Raw genomic sequence first — 21,688 nt, forward strand, 5'->3', positions numbered from 1 at the left:
AAAAAGGAAAGAAAAAAAAGAGTACCTATTATATTTACGGGAGCTCTGGTGGCATAGTGTCTAAGGCATATGACTGCTAACCAGAAGTCTGGCGGTTCATATCCGCCAGCCACTCCTCGCAAGGAAGGTTGGGCAATCTACTTCCATAGGGATAATGCTTTGGAAACCCAAGGAAGGGTCGCTATGAGTCAGATCCAACTCAACAGCAGTGAGTGTGGTTCAGTTTTTGATATTACCAATAAATACATTTCTTCCTTGTTTTATGTTTAAGTTACAAACCAAGCATTCTGAAAAAAACACCTAAATTAAAAGCTCTGCAATATGTAAATCACAGGTATATATCTGATAATTTATTAATTCAGACCTCCTTTGAAGCTCAAAGGCAGCTAGGAAAAGTAGACAGATTAAAGATATTGTAAGTAGGATGATCTTAGGCAAAGAAACTCATCTATTTAGGCCTCAGTTTCCTCATCTGTAAAACAAGCTTGTTGAAACAGAATGATATATAGATTCCCATTTATTCTTGATTTCTCTTACTTAACATTTGAGATTTCTGTTTTTCCAAGTATCATAGAGGTGAGAAAAGGGATTTACCCTGAGGGATTCAGTACATATGGGAGCATGACAGGGATAGGAACATACTGGACCGTGAGTTCCTTCATCCGTATCTGTGTGGTAACCAGGAAAGGAGGAGATACATGAATGATGAGAACTGTGCTGTCCGCAGTTTGGTCAGTGTTGTTGTTGTTAGCTGCTGTTGAGTCGGCCCACAGCTCAAGGTGAAACCATGGAATGAAATGCTGTCCCATCCTGAACTATCCTCACAATCAATTGTGCATTGGACCATGGTGACCCATAGGGTTTTCACTGGCTAATTTGCAGAAGCAGATTACCAGGGCTTTCTTCCTAGTCCATCTTAGTTTGGCAGGTATGCTGAAATCTGTCCAACATGGGTGACCTTGCTCAACATTTGAAATACTGGTGGCATAGCTTCTAGCATCACAGCAGCATGCAAGCCCCCACAGTACAATAAACTGGCAACTAGTAACACTTGTTAGTGATCATTGAATCAGCTGGACTCACGATGACCTTATGTATGACAGAATGAAACATTGCCTGGTGCTGGGCCATCCTTATGATTGTGATCACTGATATGTTTCAGGTACATGATAAATAAGAGTTAATACTGAGGAACCAAGACTATCCAGCCCCTCCTTCCTATCTCCTTTATCAAGGAGAGTAATTTTCATGCTGAAAAGTGTAGAACAAATTTCGTGTGAGGGGCCTGAAGATGTAGAAGTGTAACAAAATCGTAAGTTTGGGTCTCAAGTCTAGGAGTGCAGCAAGAAGTTGCAGCTGTGACCCACGACCTGGTGGCAGTTTTTAAGAAGTTGAGACCAGGAAAGGTGCCAAAAGACCTTAGACAGTCAAAGATGTTCCCAATTATCAGAAGGAAAAGGTTTGATTCTAGAAACACAACTAAGAGCTTGATATTGATCCAAAGCCACACTTGGGGAGGGAATTTTAAACAGATGGTTAACAGATGCTTCTGCATAGACTGTGCAGTGTAGGGAGAAGAGCATGAGCTGTGATGCCAGACAGACTTGAGTGCAAAACTACATTCTGTCACTTATCAGCTGAATGGCCTTGCAAAAGTTACTTGACTTATAAGCCTCATTGTCTCCAGCTGTTGAATAGGATTGGCAATGCCTACAAAGTTCCCATGAGGAAGAGTGACAATCCTATGTAAATTATCAAGCAGAAAATTGAGCAAAGCAGACAAGAAATAAGAGATATCAGAGGCAGCAGAGCATGACTTAGACCACAAGTCAGCAAACTTTTTTCTGAAAAAGGGAAAAAAAGTAAATATTTTAGTCTTGTGACCTATACAGTCTCTACCTAAACTACTCAACTATCTTTGGAGCTTGAAAGCACCCATAAATAAGAACCAATTTCACTGCCACCCCCTTTGGGTTTCCAAGGAGGTAAATCTTTACCGAAGTAGATTGCCCAGTTTTCCTTCTGTGGAGTTGCTGGTGGCTTTCAACTGCCAGTCTTCTGGTTAGCAGTCAGATGCCTTGTGTGCTACATCACCAGAGCTCCTTGAAAGCACCCATAGAGAACATATAAATGAATGGGTGTATCTGTGTCTCAATAAATCTTTAACAAAATAAGCAGGCAAAATTTGCCCTAGGCCATAGTTTGCTGATTACTGGTTTAGAAACAAACTTGTTAGCTGCTATTCAGTGGCAGTCCTCCACCCCGGACTCAATTCATAATGTAAAAACTTCTGCGAGGTAATTGTTGATGTTGTTTTGTGCCGTGATTTGGCCTGACTCATAGAGACCCCTCCTTGGGTTTCTGAGGCGGTATCACTACGGAAGTATATTGCCCAACCTTCCCTCCGAGCTGCAAAGTAATTGTTGTTGTTGTTGTTGTTATGTGCCGTCGAGTCGGCCCCGACTCATAGCGACCCCTCCTTGGGTTTCCGAGGCAGTATCACTACGGAAGTAGGATTGCCCAACCTTCCTTCCGAAGAGTGGCTGGTGGGTTTGAACCGCCAGCCGTCTGGTTAGCAGGCAAGTGTCTTAGCCACTGTGCTACCAGAGCTCCCGCAAGGTAATAGGACTGTATATTAAGGAGCTCTGGTAGCATAGTTCCTAAAGCATTTGATTGCTAACCAGAAGGCTGGTGGTTCAAAACCACCAGCCATTCCTCAGAAGGAAGATTGGGCAATCTACTTCCATAGTGATACCGCCTCAGAAACCCAAGAAGGGGTTGCTATGAGTTGGATCCAACTCCACGGCAGTGAGGTTGTTATTTTTCATTTTAGTATGTTACAGATAGGATCCATAGGATTTACATGGCCTGATTTTTAGCAGAAAATCACCAGGACTTTTTTCCTAGTGCATCTTAGTCTGGAAGCTCTGCTGAAACCTGTTCAGCATTATAGCAACACACAGTCTACCACTGGTAGATGAATAGTGGCTGAGCTTGAGATACATTAGCTGGGAATCAAACTCAAGTCTCCTGCATGGAAAGCGAGAATTCTACCACTTAAACAACCAAAACGAGAAAACTAAACACACTGCCATCAAGTTGATTCCAACTCATAGTGACCTCATTGGGTTTCCAAGGCAGTAAATCTTATGGAAGTAGATTGCTCTGGCTTCCTTCTGCAGAATGGCTGGTGAGTTTGAACCACCAACCTTCTGGTTAGCAGTCAAACGCTTTAGGCATTGTGCCACCAGAGCTCCTTACTGAACCAACGAGCCCCCCCGCCAAAAAAAAAAAACTACTCAATTTTAAACACTGGTCTACCATCAAAGAGAAATGTGACGAACAAGTTTTTTCTTTCTCACTCACTCTCTCTCTCTCTCTTTGTTTTAATGAAATTTGGATGAAAGTTTATAGAGCAAATTGGTTTTCCATTCTACAATTCATAGACATTTTGATTTGTGATATTCATTGCAATCCTGGCAATATATCAGCACTCTTCCCACTTCCTCCCTGTGTTTACCATTTCTGTCCATCCTTCTTCCCTGTACCTTCCTGCCTTCCTAGCTTTATCCCTGGGCAAATGATGCTATTTTGATCTCATATTGTTGGTTGTTCTAGGGAGTATACACCTCCCTGCTGTTATTGTTTGGCTGAAAGTTGAGCCACAGGAGTGAGTTCAGTTCCAGGCTTGAAGGATGTCTAAGAGCCATAGTCTTGGGGGTTCCACCAGTCTCTATCAGACCAGTAAGTTGGACTTTTTTATTGTTTTGAGTTTTGTTCCACATTTTTTTCCTACTTTGTCCAGGACCTCCTTTTGTGATCCTTTTCAGAGCAGTCAGTCAATAGTGGTAGCCAGACACCCCGTAGTTTTTCTAGTCTCAAGGTCATAGAGCCTGGGGTTCATGTGGTCCATTAGTTTTGTGGACTTACTGTTTCCATGCATCTTTGATTTTCTTCACTTCTTTTTTTTTTTTACTCTGGATTGGGAGAGACCAACAGTTGTACTTAGATGGCTGCTCACAAGCTTTTAAGACCCCAGTCACTACTCCCCAAAGTAGGGTGTAGGGCATTGTCTTTATGGATTACTTTGTGCTGATTGACCTTGGTGTCCCCACAGTCTATGGTCCTGAGCCCCCAGGCCCAGCAACTCATTCCTTCAAGGTGTTTGGTTATAAGTAAGAAGTCTTCATAACTTTGCCTCTTGTATTCTCTACTATATTCACGGATATATTTGCAGCACATATAAATACAAATGTAGAAATATCTTCTGTCAAGCCTATACATATATTTGTATGTGTAATTCCATTCACCTTTCCACTCCTGTTCAGCTTGTATATCTATCTTTGTATCCCCTCGTAGATTACTGTCATTGCAGGATTGTATATTTAATATTTACCTTTGTTGCCTTTAGGAGCTCTGGTGGCACAGTGGCTAAGACACTTGCCTGCTAACCAGACGGCTGGCGGTTCAAACCCACCAGCCACTCCTTGGAAGGAAGGTTGGACAATCTATTTCCATAGTGACACCGCCTCAGAAACCCAAGAAGGGGTTGCTATGAGTCAGATCCCACTCGACGGCAATGAGTTTGGTTTTTTTGTTCTTGGTGTCTTTAACTCTTATGTTTCTCCCATTATCTACTCTTGCCTTGATCATTTTCTGCTGACTTGTAAAACACTTTGGGTAGATTTTTCCCAGCCTGTAGATTCTTTTTTCATTCTTTTGGTGAAGGCTTTTAATGCATTTAATTTTTAGGAGGTCCCAGTCATCTAATTTGTTTTCTGCTCTTTGCGCATTTTTGCTTACATTTGATAATGTGTTTATGCCATGTATTAGGGCCCCTAAATTTGTTCCCATTTTTTCTTTGATGATATTTATGGTTTTAGGCTTTACATTTAAGTCTTTGATCCATCTTGCGTTAGTAATTGTATATAGTAAGAGATATGGGTCCTTTTCATTTTTCTGCAATGGGTATCCAGTTTTGCCAGCACCGTTTGTTAAAGAGACTATCTCTTCACCATTTAATGAGTTTCAACCCTTTGTCAAACATCAGCTGACCAAAGGTAGATGGATTTACTTTTGGATTTTTAATTCTGTTCCATTGGTCTATGTGTCTGTCATAGTACCAGTGCCAGGCTGTTTTAATTACCACAACTACTGTATAGTAGATTTTGAGGAAGTTTCAGGACTCTGTTCTTCTTTCTTGGTAGTGCTTTATTTATCTTTCCTTTCCATATAAAAGTTATTAGTTTTTCCATCTCTTTAAAGAATGACAGTGGACTCTGGATTGAGATTGCATTATATCTGTAGGTAACTTTGCGTAGTATTGACATTTTCACAATGTTAAATCTTCCCCTTTATGAGCGTGGTATCAGATCTGACTCATAGCGACCCCTCCTAGGTTTTCAAGGTGATATCACTACAGAAGTAGATTGCCCAACCTTTCTTCTGAGGAGTGGCTGGTGGGTTTGAACCACCAACCTTCGGGTTAGCAGTCAAATGCCTTAGGCACTATGCCACCAGCGCGCCCCATGGTGTATGTATTCTTCCATTTATGTAGTTCTCTTGTAGTTTCTTGTAGTGGTGTTTTTTCTCTGTATAGGTCTTTTGTGTCCCTGGTTAGATTTATTCCTAAGTGCTTCATCTTTTGGGTGTTGACTGTAAATGGTACCCTGTTCCTGATTTCCTTTTCAGAGTTCCCTTTGTCATGTAGCATAATCTGACTGAGTTTTATATACTGATGTTGCACTCCACCATTTACTGTTTCCTTCTGTTAGTTCTAGTAGTTTTCTTATTGAGTGTCTGGAATTTTCTATGTATAGGATCATATCTTCTACAGATAGCTATAGTTTTACCTGTTCTTTGCCAATTTGGATGCCTTTTATTTCCCTTTCTTGCTTTATTGTTCTGGTTAGGACTTGCAATACAATATTGAATAGGAATGGTGATAAAGGACATACTTGTCTGGTTCGCATTCACAAGGAGAATGCTTCTAGTCTTTCTCCATTCAGACTAATGTTGGCTGTTGGTTTTGTGTATATGCCTTTAATTATATCAAAGAATTTTACTTCTATTCTTATTTTGCTGAACATTTCTGTCAAGAATGGGTATTAGATTTTGTCAGATGCCTTTTCTGCATTGACTAACATAATATGGTTCTTTCTTGAAGAAGTTCTTAAGTTCATTTAGTTTCCCTATTTGTCAAATGAGTACAATAATAGTACTCATGAGATTTGTATAACAATTAAAGGAGACGATAACTGTACCATGCCAGTGAATGCTTTATACATAGTAAGCTTGCAATATGTGTTAACTATTATCGTTATGACTAACAACTTGGAACAGGGAGCCAAAGTTTCCATAAGATGAAATTTAATAGGGACAAATATAAAATCCTGCACATAAGGCTTCCAAATGGAAACCACACATTTATATAGTTTCTTGCTTTTCACAAGAAAAAGAAGACCTAAGTTGTTTCTTTCGTTCATATTATAGAGCTATGTGACATGGCTAGCACCTAAAATAACATGGTCAGGTACCAAATAAATAGATGTAAGACTGTTTCTAGGATAATGGAGGTAGTTCTCACAGGTATGATTAAAATTGAAATGCTGCTCTTGTGTTCTGTATCATATTTTAAGAAGGAAGCTTGTTGTTGTTGCTGTTGTTATGTGCCGTCAAGTCGGCCCCGACTCATAGCGACCCCTCCTTGGGTTTCCGAGGCAGTATCACTACGGAAGTAGATTGCCCCATCTTCCTTCCGAGGAGTGGCTGGTGGGTTTGAACCGCCAGCCTTCTGGTTAGCAGTCAAGTGCTAAAATATAGCTCCCATTTTATTTGATCCTGCTCTTGTACAAAAGTGGGATTTATAATCCCTCTCCTTGAATCTAGGTTGTGTGGCTGTTGGCCAATACAGAATATGGTGCAAGTGAAGCTATGCATGTTTCTTAACCCAACCCTTAAGAAACTGGTAGCTTCCATTTCGTATCCTTTGGGACACTTGTTCTTGGAACACAGCCATGATACTATGAGGGAGCACAGACCATGTGAAGAGACCATCTGTTGATGTTAAAGCTGACAGCACCAACTGAGGTCCCAGCTAGTGACCACTATCATCTGACAAATATGTCTGATGACATATATATGACTGAAATTGCATGAGAGACTCCAAGTAAGAACTGCTCCATTAAACCCCCTTAAACTATGAGAGATGATAAAAAGATTATGGTTATTTTTTAGCCACCTAGATTTGGATTAAGGAGGGAGCTCTGGTAGCATATTGCCTAAGGCACTTGACTGATAACCAGAAGGCTGGCGGTTCAAACCCACCAGCCACTCCTCGGAAGGAAGATGGGGCAATCTACTTCCATAGTGATACTGCCTCGGAAACCCAAGGAGGGGTCGCTATGAGTCGGGTTCAACTCGACGGCACATAACAACAACAACAGTGGCACAGTGGTTAAGTGTTCAGCTGCTAACTGGAAGGTTGGCGTTTCAAAACCATCAGCTGCTCCATGGGAGAAAGAGGTGGCAATCTGCTTCCATAAAGATTATAGCCTTGGAAACCCTGTAAGGCAGTTCTATCCTGTCCTATAAAATCACTGCGTTGGAATCAACAGCAGTGAGTTAATTTGGGATTACCCAGAAATAGATAACGGGGGCAATGTGGAAGAAGAAATTAACTTTTTCTGTTAAGTTCTGGAGGATAGAACTAGTTTAAAGGAGGCTACGGTTCAAACCTACTGGCTACTCTTCAGAAGGAAGGTTGGGCAATCTACTTCTGTAGTGATACTGCCTCGGAAACCCAAGGAGGGGTTGCTATGAGTCAGATCTGAGTGGATGACAGTGGATTTTACAGCTAGGTAGATTTGGGTTCAGAATTTAAAATACCTTTCTGAAAATTAAACCTGTCTAACAACAAATGGGTTGCTTTATAATTCATAAGGGATTGAGTTATCCTTGTTGAAAATATGTCAAGTGAAGTTAGATGATCACAAGTCCATAGTGTTACAGAGGATTTGGCACATGGGGGTGGGATGGATCTGTTAGAAATTTATGTTTGCTTGTTTGTTTGCTCATCTCCTAATGTATTTTGGAAAGAACTCTGTACCTGGAAGTTACTATCTAACTATTTCATTCATTCAACAAATATTTATCAAATGCTTATGTTCTTGGCACTATTATAGATGCTAAAGATAGATCTGTGAACAAGAGATAAGAAAATCCATATCCTTATGGAGTTCATATTCAAATAGAGGTAGACATGCAATAAATAAACACATAAGTAAAATACATAGTATATCAGGTAATGATGAAGACCCAAAGACAAAAATAAAACAGGGGAAAAGGATATGTAACCACTGAGGAGTTTACTATTTTAAATACAATGGCCTGGAAATGACCATTTAGGATGAATCAGTGATTGAGGAGAATGCCAAAACAGAACTCTCCAGCTTAGAAATACTAAATAAGTTCCCAGACACTCTTATAATCACCGGAAACATGAAAATGAATAAGACATAGGTCTCAACCCTTGGGCAGCTTACATCATTTTATTCTACTAGAAGGATAGAGACAATAGAAATAAATACATCAGATAATTTCAACTAACTAGTGAGAAATGTGGCCCTCCACTAGCTGTAGTAACTTCAGAATTCTCATTGTCTATCCAATTTTGGCCCGATAAAGCTCTTGCGTATTCCAAGGATATTCTTAAAACTCTGGTCCTCTTTTGTAATTTTGTCATTATAATCTATTTGTCCCATGTTGATTGCCTTCGGCCCTGCCTGGCACTCACAGACCACAGGGCAACATACAAAAATGAAGAGGGGTATGTTTATATTGTCCTTTCGTTATTTGAAATATTTGTGGTTCCTTTTGTTTAGGTGCTAACTCTTCCTTCAGGCTTTTGATTAATTTCCAGATTGATTGGTGGTGAGAACAGAAAATCTAGGTTAGAGTAGTCTGGTAATCTCTACTTAGGTTATGCAGAGCAAGAGAATGTGTGACTAGTTTTTAAACAATGGCTCATTCCTTGCATCATCAATGAAAAATGATTTGGGGGAGAGGATGGGGATTTTTCTCAGTTTTGTTTTGTACTCTAGTCCTGCTACTCCATCCATCTTGACTAATTCCAAGTGGTAGTAAGTGGCTTGAGGCCTAGTAGCATGAAGTAAGAGGTCTGAGAATCTGATGGAATATGCCAGGCATAAAACATGACAGGGAAGATGATTGGGTCTAGAGAAATAATAATGGAAACTAAGACACTGAGATTAGCTATGTAGTCCAATTAAGCAAACATTTATGGAGAGTACACTAGGTTCCATGAAAGAGAAGAAAAAGAACAGGATTCTTGCCCCTGAGTAACTCACAGTCTGTAGAAGGGGCCAGATCCGTGAATAAATCATTTCAGTCAAATGTGAATAAATGTCCACAATGGTGATCGAGCTTTGGAAGTGGCTAAAAACCATTATGAGCAAGAGTGGAATTGGTAGTGTTCTTAGTGATATAAGGTTAGTATGAACCTCCAAGTTGTTGTGGTTGTTAGCTGCTGTCAAGTTGGCCTGACTCATGGCAGCCCTAGGCACAATTACTGTGACCCATAGGCTTTTCATTGACTGATTTACAGAAGGAGATCACCAGGCCTTTCTTCCTAGTCCATCTTAGTCTGTAAGTGCCACTGAAACCTGTTCAGCATGATAGCAACATTCAAGTCCCCAATGACAGACAGTGGTAGCTGTGCTTAAGGTGCATTGGCTGAGAATCAAACCCAGATCTCACAAATGGAAGGTGAGAAATCTAGCACTGTACTGCCATTGCCCTCCTGAACCCCAGAGGGCACTGTTGGAACTGTGTCTGGGTTTCACTCTAGCTCACTTCCACTCATAGAATCAGAGCTAGACGAAACCTGGGGGATTGTATGTTCCCAGTCTCTCTATTGTCTCCATGTCTGAACTTTCTTCTCATTTATTATTATAGGAAAGATTTTGGAGTAAATTAATTTTTAATTTCACTCAACAACATCTATTTTACACTTACAGCTATGCCAGGTACTGGAACATAAGATGAATAAGATACAGTCCTTGACCTCAAGTTGCTCACAGTGTAGAAGGATAAATTCAGGGTGATAATTTGTGTCCTGGAGCTATGCACACAGTAGAGTGGAGTGGCAGCATAATGTGAGCATCTATGTCAACCTGGAGAAGGCAGAATATAGCTTTGTAGAAGGAGTGTTTGTACTGAAGCTTTATGACTGATTAACAGTATATTTCCAGAAGGCCTTCCATGGAGACAAAATGGCTATGCAATGGAATGGAGGCTGTGCAATGAAATGGAGCTCACAGTATAACTGAAGCAGAGAAGGCAGGGAAGAGGTAGATAGTACATGGAGATAACCAAGGGACTCAGATATGCAAAAGGCATGTCCTCAAGGAACTCAAGGAGAGCATTATGCAGGTCAGGGGCATGATCACATTTTGGAGCAAAAATTAATACTTTGGCAACAAAGAGGAAGCCAGAAGGCAGGGAGACCAGGTACTACTGTAGCAATCCAAGCAAGATGCAGGTGAGGCCTGCCTTGAGACAGTGTAACAGAGGAGGCTGGCATATGGGGGGTACACATAAGCCATGACTGCTGGTCCTCATGACCTATCATGTGGATAACTAGGCAGAGGGAGGACCTCTCAGTGGATGCCCAGGATTTTGGTGTGGACTTTTGTGTAAGTCGGTGACAGTGTCATTCACTGAGCTAATGAATATATAGAAGGAGGGAATTTGAGGGTGATGATTCAGTTGGTGACTTTGAGGTGCTGAAGTATATGTGAGAGGTCCAGAAAATAGATTCTTAATAAAGTAAGACATGTTGGTTCAGAGATGGAGAAATAGGCTTAGGCAGAGATACAGATTTGGGATTTGTCAACATGATTAGCATGGTGGGTAAGGAGGTGGGGGAGTATTTGGCAAAAAGACATCTTGAGGCCGTGTTGTAAAGGGCCTACAAAGATCTGAGAAGATTTTCCTCAGTAAGACTGCCCTGACCAAAGAGATTGTTCAAGCAGGGTCTGAATTAGAGCCTTTATTAATTAAATAAGCATTTTCTATGGGACTTGATACAGGTGTGTGAACAGTGAACAAAACACACAAAATCTATCTTCATCCTTATACAGTTCATAAACTGTAAGTGGAGAATAATAGATTTAATTTATCTCTGTAATGATGTTATCCAAGAAAAGCATAGGGTGATTTGTTGTTGTTAGGTGTTATCAATTCCATTTTTGACTCACAGCGACTCTGTGTGACAGAATAGAACTTTCTCTTAGGGTTTTCTTGACTGTAATCTTTACAAGAGCAGATCACCAGGTCTTTCTCCCAGGGAGCCGCTGGGTGAGTTTGAAATGCCAGCCTCTCAGTTAGCTTAACCCTTATGCCACCAGGGCTCTTTAGAGAATGATTTAAGAGTGCATAATTCAGAGGATGAGGAAAATGGGGGGTGGCCCTAATTCTGGGGAAATGAAGACATCCCTGAGGAAGTGAAGGTTTAGTGGGCTTTAAGGATGTATAGGATGAGTAGAGGGAAGGGATGGGGAAAGCATCCTGGAGAGAGAGGACATCATCTGCAAAAGCCTTGAGATAGAAAAGTGCATGGTATGTTGAGAAGGAGTCCCTCGGTGGTACAAATGATTAATGTTCTCTTCTGCCAGCCAAAACGTTGGAGGTTTGAGTGCACCCAGAGGCTCCTCAAAAGAAAGTCATGGTGATCTACTTCTGAAAACTTAGCTGTTGAAAAACCTGTGGAGCACAGTTGTGCTTTGACACAGATGGGGTCGTCACAAGTTGGAATCAATTCCACAGCAGCTGGTGGTGGTGGTGGTGTTGAAGGACTTGACAATTGCGTGTGTGGCCGGAGGGAGCAAGGGAGGTCAGTTCTTAAAATGAGGTGGTAGGGTAAGCAACCTACCAGCCTGTTCATGAGTCTTTGCAGCTGCCCTCCTTCGCCAGATACTTCAAGGACCTGCATTTGTAAATCCAGGTCTACTCCAAAAGACAACAATTTGACAGCCACAGGATCCTTGAAGGAGTAGTGAACCACAGCCTTGAGGGCCTTGCCTTCTTTGGCTGCCTTGTGGACCTGAAACAGCAACCCAGAACTTCATCTTGGAGCCCAGTGCAAACATTCATTCATAAGCAACAAGGAGGTGATTCTGTTGCCTGGATTTGGAAAGAGGCCCTTCAAGCGGAAAAGAGAGCAGCCAAGAAATCAATGTGTTTTGGTCAACAAAACTCACCTGGGAATATAACATTGTCGTTCAGCGGCAGCATCAGAACATGCCTCTCCAGAACTCAGTGTGTCCACGAATTAGCTGGAGTCAAAACCCAGCCTTAGTGTATATTGGCCCTTGAGGTGTGTGGGTTGTGTGTGCGTGTGTGAGAGAGAGAGAGAGAGAAACACAACAAACCAATTGGGAAAATAACCTGGGAAAAAAACTTGCTTGATGTAGGAGGACAGAAGGGCAGTGTTTGCACAGGGAGATTGCTCATGGGCAGGAGTGAATGGGAGGGAAGGACACAGGGAAGAGGTAACTATGGAAAGGAAGTGGGAAGAGAGCTGTTACACTTTGGGGAATTACAATTTTATGAAACAAAATGTGTATAAACTTCTGTATGGAAAATGAATTTGCTTTGTAAACTTTCACTCAAATCACAATAAAAATTGAAAAAAAGAAAAAGAAAACCATTCTTATATCTAGCCCCAAGGAACATCCAACACTTTTTCAATCAGTAATTAAACCTCACAGTCTGAGAAAGCGAAAGAGAGACAGAAAAATTTGATTGATTTTTCAAAGAAAGCAAGAATTCCTACGTAAATTTATCTTTAGTCTATTAAAGCCATTGTCTTAGGCAGCTTGAAAGAGGAACTAAACTAGATTGCAGTCCTGTTTTTGTAAAATGCCTTTAATTTGTTTTCCCACAGTTTTGCCCTTTATTTCAGTTATTCCTGTCAAGTTGCTTTATTAGGGGAAAAACTGTAGGCCAGGTATCGTAATTCACTGTTGTTTTTTCTCCTATTGGTACTGAGTACATCCTTCTGTTCCTCCCAGCCTCCAAATACATATTTTGGAGTAATAAGCTGCCTTATTCGAGGCAATGATTTAAAGAATAAATCTTATTTCTCCCAGGTATTGTGGTCAAACGGAAGATTAGGAATTGCCAAAAGATCAATATGTAGCTCTAGCACTTACTATGTAACCTCTGAGCCTCTATTTTCTCATCTGTGAAATGGAAATAAACATGTTCTATTTACTGTTGATGCTGTTGTAGAAAATAAATGAGATAATGCATGGCAGGGTGCTTTATAAATTATCACCTTGTCCACATGTTAGTTTCCATTATCATTGTGATTATCATCACTCTGACCAACAAGAAAATTAGTCACATTAAGATTTGAACACTCATGACATCTGCCACACAAATTCTCTGTATACAAGCTCTTCTTTTCCCCTCTCCCTCTCCATATTCATGGACATGCATCAGAACAGCATCTCGGAGGCTGGGAAGGAACACCCAACCCTCTTCCCACTTTCCTGGAGAGAAAAAAAAAAACAATTTTTGTGGTTGTTAAAAACATATTTTAACTATCAGATGTACTTACAACCAGCTATCTAAATTGTGAAGCATACATTACAGTTTTCTTTTGGTTGTGACAATGTAAAAATCATAAAATTTACTTGGAGATGGGAAAGAAAGAAAAGAAAATGAGTATTGGAAGACTTTGTATAGTGATAACATTGCCCAAGGATGAGGATAAGCACTCATGGTTAATATGCAATAATAGTTGTGGGTTTTTTTTGTGTGTTTTTATATATTTAATCTATATAAGCTGCTGTGTTTTATAAAATCCATCCTATTTATTCTCTCTCTCTATTCCACACCACAATCAGACCTGCTTCCCTCCTATCCTTTCAGCAATTACTTCCATTACTAGGTTTGAGGGTATCCCTCCTTGTGCAATGAACTATAAAAAGTTATGCATTTGATATGAACTATAGGAATAAGAAATATTGATATGCCCTAGTGCACAGAACAGACTTTTTGTAAGGTAGGGCAGAGGAGGAGTGGCAAGAAAATTTTTTGCCCTTTCCAATTGCACAATGCTTTCTCTTTCCAAACTCAGGTGACTGTGACAGATGGTGGTTCTTCTCCCAAACAGTCGACAATTTGGGTGGTGGTTCAGGTTCTAGATGAAAATGACAACAAGCCCCAGTTCCCAGAGAAGGTCTACCAGATCAAGCTACCAGAACGGGACCGGAAGAAGAGGGGAGAACCTATTTACAGGGCTTTTGCATTCGACAGAGATGAAGGCCCCAACGCAGAAATTTCCTACAGCATCGTGGATGGAAATGATGATGGAAAGTTCTTTATTGACCCTAAAACTGGCATGGTTTCTTCCAGAAAGCAATTTACAGCAGGAAGTTATGACATCCTAACGGTAAGATATTCTGAACCTCAGAAACAATAAAAAGAGGAGAGATTGCTTTATAATCCATGGATGTTCCTTTGAACAATCACTCTTTAGAATAAAAAAGTACAGCTACAAATTAAACAAATTTCTGGGAGACAAGTACAGGTGAGAACTCTGGACTGTTTTGATGATAACCCGTTAATAGTGAGAGGGTTTCCTTTGGTTGTGTCCTGTCAACAAACCTTCTTCATTCCCAGTCCACAGATGCTCCACCACATACTCAGCTATACCTCTTGTGACCCTAAATAGTGTTCAAAGTAGTGAACATATGTGTAAACTGAAGTGAGGGGAACAGCAATGTGACATGTCCAACCTACCACTTACCATATCACCGAACATGTCCTCAAAGATAACACCAAAGAAAACAACTTTTGTAATAGTTGACAATGCAATAGAATATGAATTTAGTTACATAAATTATGAGGTACAAATTGTTAGCTGTATTTATTCTCTAAAAGGTGAAAAGACTCAAATGAAAAAGAGACGACATTTTTCATTGTTAGAAAATTAATAATGAAAACAAACATGAATACTATCTCAAGGAGAGAATCAAACTCCCATATCTAAGGTACCAGCCTGTTTTCCCCTCCCTTAACCACTTTGGACATGCAGTACACCTGCCAGTTAGGTGAGCGGCCATCCTCACAAGTGATGGGCACTTTCCAGAGCTCCAACAACTATCCAGAGTTGGTGCAATCCAATGTACTTCTCTTTGTCCTCGGATTCCTCTGCTGTATCCATTCAGTTCTTTATTAGTTTAAGGGATGGCCTGATAACATTTGATTTATCCTTCCATTTTCATGGTCTGGATTTATTTTCCCCCCTTCCCAGTAACATCTCTAGAACAGTGAGCAGAGGAAATTAAAAAAAAAAAAAAACATTTAAAAATAATAATAAAAAATCTCTGCTTCTACACTTAGAAGCTCCTTTGATTCCATGCTGTTGCCAACTATGGGAGACTTGCTATTTGGGAACTTTGAGAGCTAGATGGACTATAATAGATGCTGTTGGTACCCAGCCCAGAAGCCCTTTCCTAGGCTAGCGTATCTATCCACCAGCTGCTGTGAATTTGTCTACTAAGGACACACAGCTGCCTGCTTTTCCAAAAAAAAAAAAAAAACCTTGGCTAAAGAGGAGCTGCCTAGACCAAGAGGTTACATCCTCCCTAAATGACACACACATATCCCTACATCCCACAGCCAATAATTAATTTTCACAGGGCTACAAAAAAAGCCAAACTCATTGCCTCAAGGTGGAACCAGCTCCATGTTGGAACTCATAGTTCAGAGCTCCCTGTGGGATGAAGCTGAGATGACATTCTTGTTTACCTGCTTCTCTGCCATATCTCACTTTCTTTACTACCTTTCTTCTAAGTTCATTCCCCCAGAAAACCATGTGTACTCAATCTCCATCTCAGGCTGTGCTCCCAAGGAACTTGATCTAAGGTATATATCTCCAAAGGTGGTCCATCTTATAGAGATTTGGCCGGGGGCGGGGGGCGGAGTGGTCATCCATAAACACTTAATATTAGGGTCCTATGAATTGTCACTGTATTTAAAGGCTATGACTACTAGTCATGTACCTGTAAATGTTATTTTTAAAAAATAATCTTTGGAATTTTTTTTTTTCAAATATGATTTGATTTGATTTTCTGTCAATGTTTTCTTCTTGTTGGACTTGACCATCCCATTTGAGTCCAGGAGACTATAGAAGTTCACCCTGCTCAGTTGGACAAGGAGACATATTTTCCCCATTCTTATATCAGCTGATTTATGACCACAGAGAAAAGTCATTAGCACCATCCTACCACTCCCACCCTGCTGCCTTCAGGGGCTCATGGTTCCACCTAGAGAGTTTATGCTCCTTCACATTGTCACAGTTAAGAGGTCTCTAAAGTCATTAGAGCAAGGCTGCTGCCTTCTCCCCAGTCTACCCCATCACCCTTCTGGGACTCCATGTCAGGGAAGTGTGCACTCTTCCAGAATAAAGCAGAGGAAAGAGCTGCAAAACCCAAGTGCACACATACAAATATAGACAAATGCAGCTACTTCTGCACACAGCATTCCACATATTACTTACATAGGGATTCACAGTGCACTTTATTCCCTTTCCCACAATCACCTCCAGAAGTAAGGTTCAGGTTCATGGTATAAAGAATCAAATTAGCCATTTCTGCTCATTCAACTACCATTTATGCCCATAAAACATTAAAAATTGTAAGTGCAATTTTTGTTTTCCCAGTCTTTCACATTTGTAAAGTGGCACTGGTTTAGATTGCCTTCTGGTTAAAGTGATATGGAACCTCCACTTGACTCAGTTGCTTCTCCCCCATTCCTGGACCACATTCCCCCAGATCTCCACTCTCTTCTCCCCCTTTCTGACCCTATGATGAGGATGGATCTTTACCCCCCCCACCCTATGCAGTGACAGTCCACACTTCAACAAGGGTTAAGAGCTCTAAGACATAAAGATGTTCTTCTGTGTTCTCTCCGTGTGTGAGTAGATAAAGGCGGTGGACAATGGGCGCCCACAGAAATCCTCCACGGCCCGTCTCCACATTGAATGGATTAAGAAACCACCCCCTTCACCTCTACCGCTGACCTTCGATGAACCGTTTTATAACTTCACAGTCATGGAAAGCGATAGAGTAACAGAGATTGTAGGGGTGGTATCTGTGCAGCCAGCTAACACCCCTCTGTGGTTTGACATAGTTGGTAAGTCCGAGTCCTCCAGAGCAGTATTGGGCACTGTCATAACTGGCTGTGTGGAGCAACTTTTAGCAAGAAAACTAACAATTAGTGCTAAGATTAAAAGATGTATAGTGCTGGAATGCAAAAGAGCCAGTAAAATGAATAATTGACCTGTGCTTTCGTTCTGACTCTGTAGCTAAGCTGAACAGAAAGTGCTCTCTGGCTGGATTTTCCATAGTACGTTATTTACTGAAATCTTAATGTCTTTCTGTGTGTCATTTAAATTCTATTGTCACACTTGGCTAATCTCATTTCTAAATGTATTGATGGTACTAGACTTGCTGTCTTTCATTTCTCTCTTTTTCTTCACCTTTTTTCTGCATTCTGTTCTTTTTTTTTTTTTCTGCTCCCGACTGCCCTGCTTCAAGGTGGCAAGCATGCTCGAGAGATGTTCTATATTCTACAGACAGCTTGTGGGCAGAACTGTTCAACAGAAGGTACCCTTAGTGCAAACACATTTGCTAAAATACAGCTATCCAATCTGCCTTTTACGGGTGTTTTTTTTTTTTTTTTTTGAAGCAAATTAAATTACATCTTTCATAACTGCCTGTGACAGGCTGAAGTGCAGCCCACAGATTTCATACATGCCTCTAACAGATATTGCATTACTCGTATCCAATGACTCCTTTGTTTGAGGTTTGATGGGGTTTGGAGTTTGGGGGTTTGTTTTGATTTTTTAAAATTTTTTTCTTTGCTTTTGAGATATGTGGCCTTTTTGTTGTTTTGTTTTTATCCATTTGCAGGTTGGTTTATTTAAGTGGGCCTTTTCCAACTGAAAAGAGATTAAAATGTATTTCAGCCCCTCTGTTTTGCAGCAATAGTGCCATTCATATAGACCAAAAAACCCCACTAGGAGAGTCCCCTGGCTGTTGTCCACAAAGGAAGGGCCGGAAATGGAACCTAGATATATTGCCAGTGAGCTTCCCACGTGAGCTGATAGAGAAAGCAGATGTAAGCGTACAGGATAGGTCTTGGGAGCCAACCTTCAAATTCCTTGAAAGCAAGCAAGCAAGCATGCCCGGCTGGAAAAGGAGGGGGAGAAACAGCACTTACTGCCCTAGACAAATCAGCAGGGAGAGGCAGTGGAGAGGAAATGTGTGCTGAGGGCCAGGGAACAAAATGGGCTGTTGCTAAGAGGAAAGATGAGGAGCGTGTGTGCCAGCCCGGATGTGACATGAACCTGAGCTGAAGCTGACTTCCCACGGTTCTCCATGGGAGGCAGGGAATCCAGGAGAAGTCTGGAGGAATCATTTCCCTCCACATGTCACTGCCTGGATGGGATGGGCAGGAACCTGCCTCCCCTCCTAGGAACAGCAGAGTCTGGGGAAAGCATTAAGAACATTCCACATCTGTTATAATGAGGCACAGAAAAAGAACGCCTCGTAGCCCACAGTCCTACTTTAGTAGCAAGGCTTCAAACCAGTTCATTCTGGTTCAACCCCTGTTGAGAATTTGCCTCTCCACTCCAGATATACTGAGTCAGAATCTACATTTTAACAAGATCCCCAAGTGACTCTTATGTCAAAATGTAGATTTTGATTCAGTATATCTGGGGTGGAAATGCAAAGTCTCAGCAGTGGTCGAACTGGAATGAACCAGTTCAAAGCCCTGCTCTATAGAGGGTCCTCTGAACTCCCAAAATGAAAGAGCCTGTTTGCTACATATTTCATTTTCCAGAATGACAGTGGAACATCTTGATTTTACTTAATTGGCATTAGTCATACCATTCTTGTACAGGACCGTCCTCATTCCAAGCTTTCAACTCCTTTTTCATCTCCACTTAATATGTTTGAAATTGGAGCTCTTCTGATCTGTGAAAGGTCTCCCTTCTTTATCTTCTCAATAATTTTCAGCTCATTAAGATGCTATCAGCTTCAGCTTCTTTCTTGGTAAAACAAAAGATGCACATACTCATAATCCGGTTATCAGTACAAGCACCTTTGTCAATTTCTTCACTACGACACCCAATCAGAGTCATGAAAGATGCATTTCAGTCTCAACATGTGTCCCTGGTGCTGGGCCTCCAGGACATGTGCAATATTGATTTCCTTTAAATACCCCAAACAAGAATGCAGTGCAAACCCTATGGGCAACAGGGCTGTTGTGCTGTCCGTGAGCTGTGGGAGTTGTCCTCTTTCATCAGCCACTGTTTTATTTCCACTTCCCCTGACACTCCAGTTTGTGAGCACCTCTACAATCTGACAGCACTGCTTCATTCTCTGCCACCATGCATACAGACTCCTAACTTGCAGCATGTCTCATCCACCATCTCCACCCCAGAATGCCCTCACTGGTTCTCCATTTGAAAAATCCTACAAGCTCTCATTTGACACTCCATCTGCCAGCCCCCTGACTCCTATTATCCAGACCAATTTCACAACTCTTTAGCATTCCTGCATGTGTCTGCATGATTGTGTATAGGCAAGCATGCCCACTAGTGCTGAGCGGAACCTCACTTGCATAGTTTTCACGGCAGCATTGTTAGTGCTATTGTATAGTTTCATCTGTGTTTCTCTGGTCTCCTTCCTTAATCACTAGTCAAGACCCATGTCTCCTCAAACCTTCCTTCTGCCAGTGCTTCTGTTGCTGTCTACCCACAGTGAGTGGAATAAACAATGCTGAGTGATGGAGGTGCACAGGCAACCAATTTGTCAACCCTACTGATGCCTCCTGAGACCCATCCAGAGTTAAGGGGCCTTCCACTGTATACTCAGCCATAGCAACTACAGTGCCTTTGACAAAATGGGAACATCACTGGTCCAAGAAGAGACAGGAGCCCTCCTTAGAAGGGGTCTTTTTAGGCTACTCCAAACAGATCCAGAAGCCATTATCAAGAACATGACCTCTGCTTTCACATTTCTCCATCTTTGTTTTTCTAAAAGCTATATCTTCCTATAGAGCTCTTGGTTTCAATGCATTGATAGTTCTCTTAATGAAGACCTACAGGGTTGCCTGTCTGGTCTGGATGCTTCAATCACAGAGATTTCACTATAGATCTGGTAAACTCTCTCTGAGCCTCCTTTACAAATTCCTTACTGGGCCAGATGCCCAAACAAAACATGATTTTCTTTCCACCCCCACATCCAGCCAACAACATCTTGAAACTCCAACTCTTTCTTTCACCACAGAAATAAATCTTTTCCCCAGATGCTGGTTGCTTTCAGTATTGATATGGTTCCCCTGCCGCCATATCTCCCTATTGAAAATCCTTTCCAATCTATCAGAGCCTTTTTTTTTTTTTTCTCCCATTCTGCTGACAACATCCTTCCCCTTCTCTAAATACCTGTTGCTCTCTTTATCATCTTCAGATGTTTTATTCTTGCTTTCAAGATTTCTTGCTTATTTATCCTTGGCCATTGAAACTCTCACCTCTTTCTCCTTTTCTCCTTAACTAAGTACCTTCCTTGGCCAAGCTAACAAAGAAGAAAGATAAGACATAATTAGTAGCCTAAGAAGGTTAACTGAGGACTATAGTTGAATGCTAGGGTTAGACATAGAGCACATAATTTCAGAATGGAACTGAAATGAGTTCTCAGATTTATGTGTAGGTCTTGCTTTGGTACATGCTGTTATGAATCTTTCCAGCAGATTCAAGATTTGATTCCATTTTAGGCCTAGTAAATTCAGACACTTATCCAGACACTCATAGGTATAAAAACCACAGCATCCTGGCCTAGCATTTACAATTTACAAATGCTATAACTAATGAATTCTCATTAAGTAAGCAAAAATGGGGTTTCAGCACACTTTTCCTCCTGAGAGTATTGTCTTCTCGTTTCCATATTTCTGAATCTACCAGATTCTTGCTTTAACTGCATTTCTTTTCCTCCCCTTATGATATGAATTGATAAAAACTGTGTGGTGAGCAAGCCTGAACTCCTGCGCCAAGGATCTGTGAGGCACTTTCTTGTACCTCCAAAGAAACTAGACTTTCCTTGGCTTCCAGAAACAGAAGTCCTACTTGTAACCCAGTTAAAAATGCTGTAATTAAAAGGAAACATGATAAAATTCAGCTGTTCTGTGTTTAAACAGCCCAACGCACAGCATGTTCCTTCTCTGTGTTAAAAGGAAAAGAAAGTGAAGGGAACAAAAATAACCCAGAATCCTTTGTGGCTTCATCACATATCTTCACACTTCTCAGGAGACAATGATTTCAACTCAGCAGCTCCTTGATTTACATATTCTCTAATGTGCAAGCAATCTGGTTCACAGTTTAGTCCTCATATTTTTATTCTAGTGGCAAATATTTGTATTGTAAAGGCTACCATTATTACGCACTTAATATAATTTCTTTTTACTCACAGTTTAACAGAGGATGCTGCCACACTTTTTTTAGCTTTTCACTTGACTTAGACTTTGTTGTTGTTAAGTGCCGTCGAGTCGTTTCCAACTCATAGCGACCCCGTGCACAGCAGAACGAAAC

The 21,688-nt window shown here is 41.0% G+C and overlaps 1 protein-coding gene across 1 annotated transcript in view; it reads left to right on the forward strand.

The window, feature by feature from the left end:
* FAT3 (FAT atypical cadherin 3) overlaps positions 1–21,688 on the forward strand; it is a 722,716-nt gene that overhangs the window by 524,100 nt on the left and 176,928 nt on the right. The window contains exons 4-5 of the mRNA XM_042780568.1: positions 14,168–14,482; positions 17,019–17,229. Of these exons, the coding sequence (XP_042636502.1) occupies positions 14,168–14,482; positions 17,019–17,229 (526 nt within the window). The remainder of the gene's footprint in view (positions 1–14,167; positions 14,483–17,018; positions 17,230–21,688) is intronic.

The sequence above is a fragment of the Orycteropus afer genome, unplaced genomic scaffold (genome assembly GCF_000298275.1).
Source record: "Orycteropus afer afer isolate SDZICR_OR568_19922 unplaced genomic scaffold, OryAfe1.0 scaffold00047, whole genome shotgun sequence".
In the NCBI taxonomy this organism is placed as follows: domain Eukaryota; kingdom Metazoa; phylum Chordata; class Mammalia; order Tubulidentata; family Orycteropodidae; genus Orycteropus; species Orycteropus afer.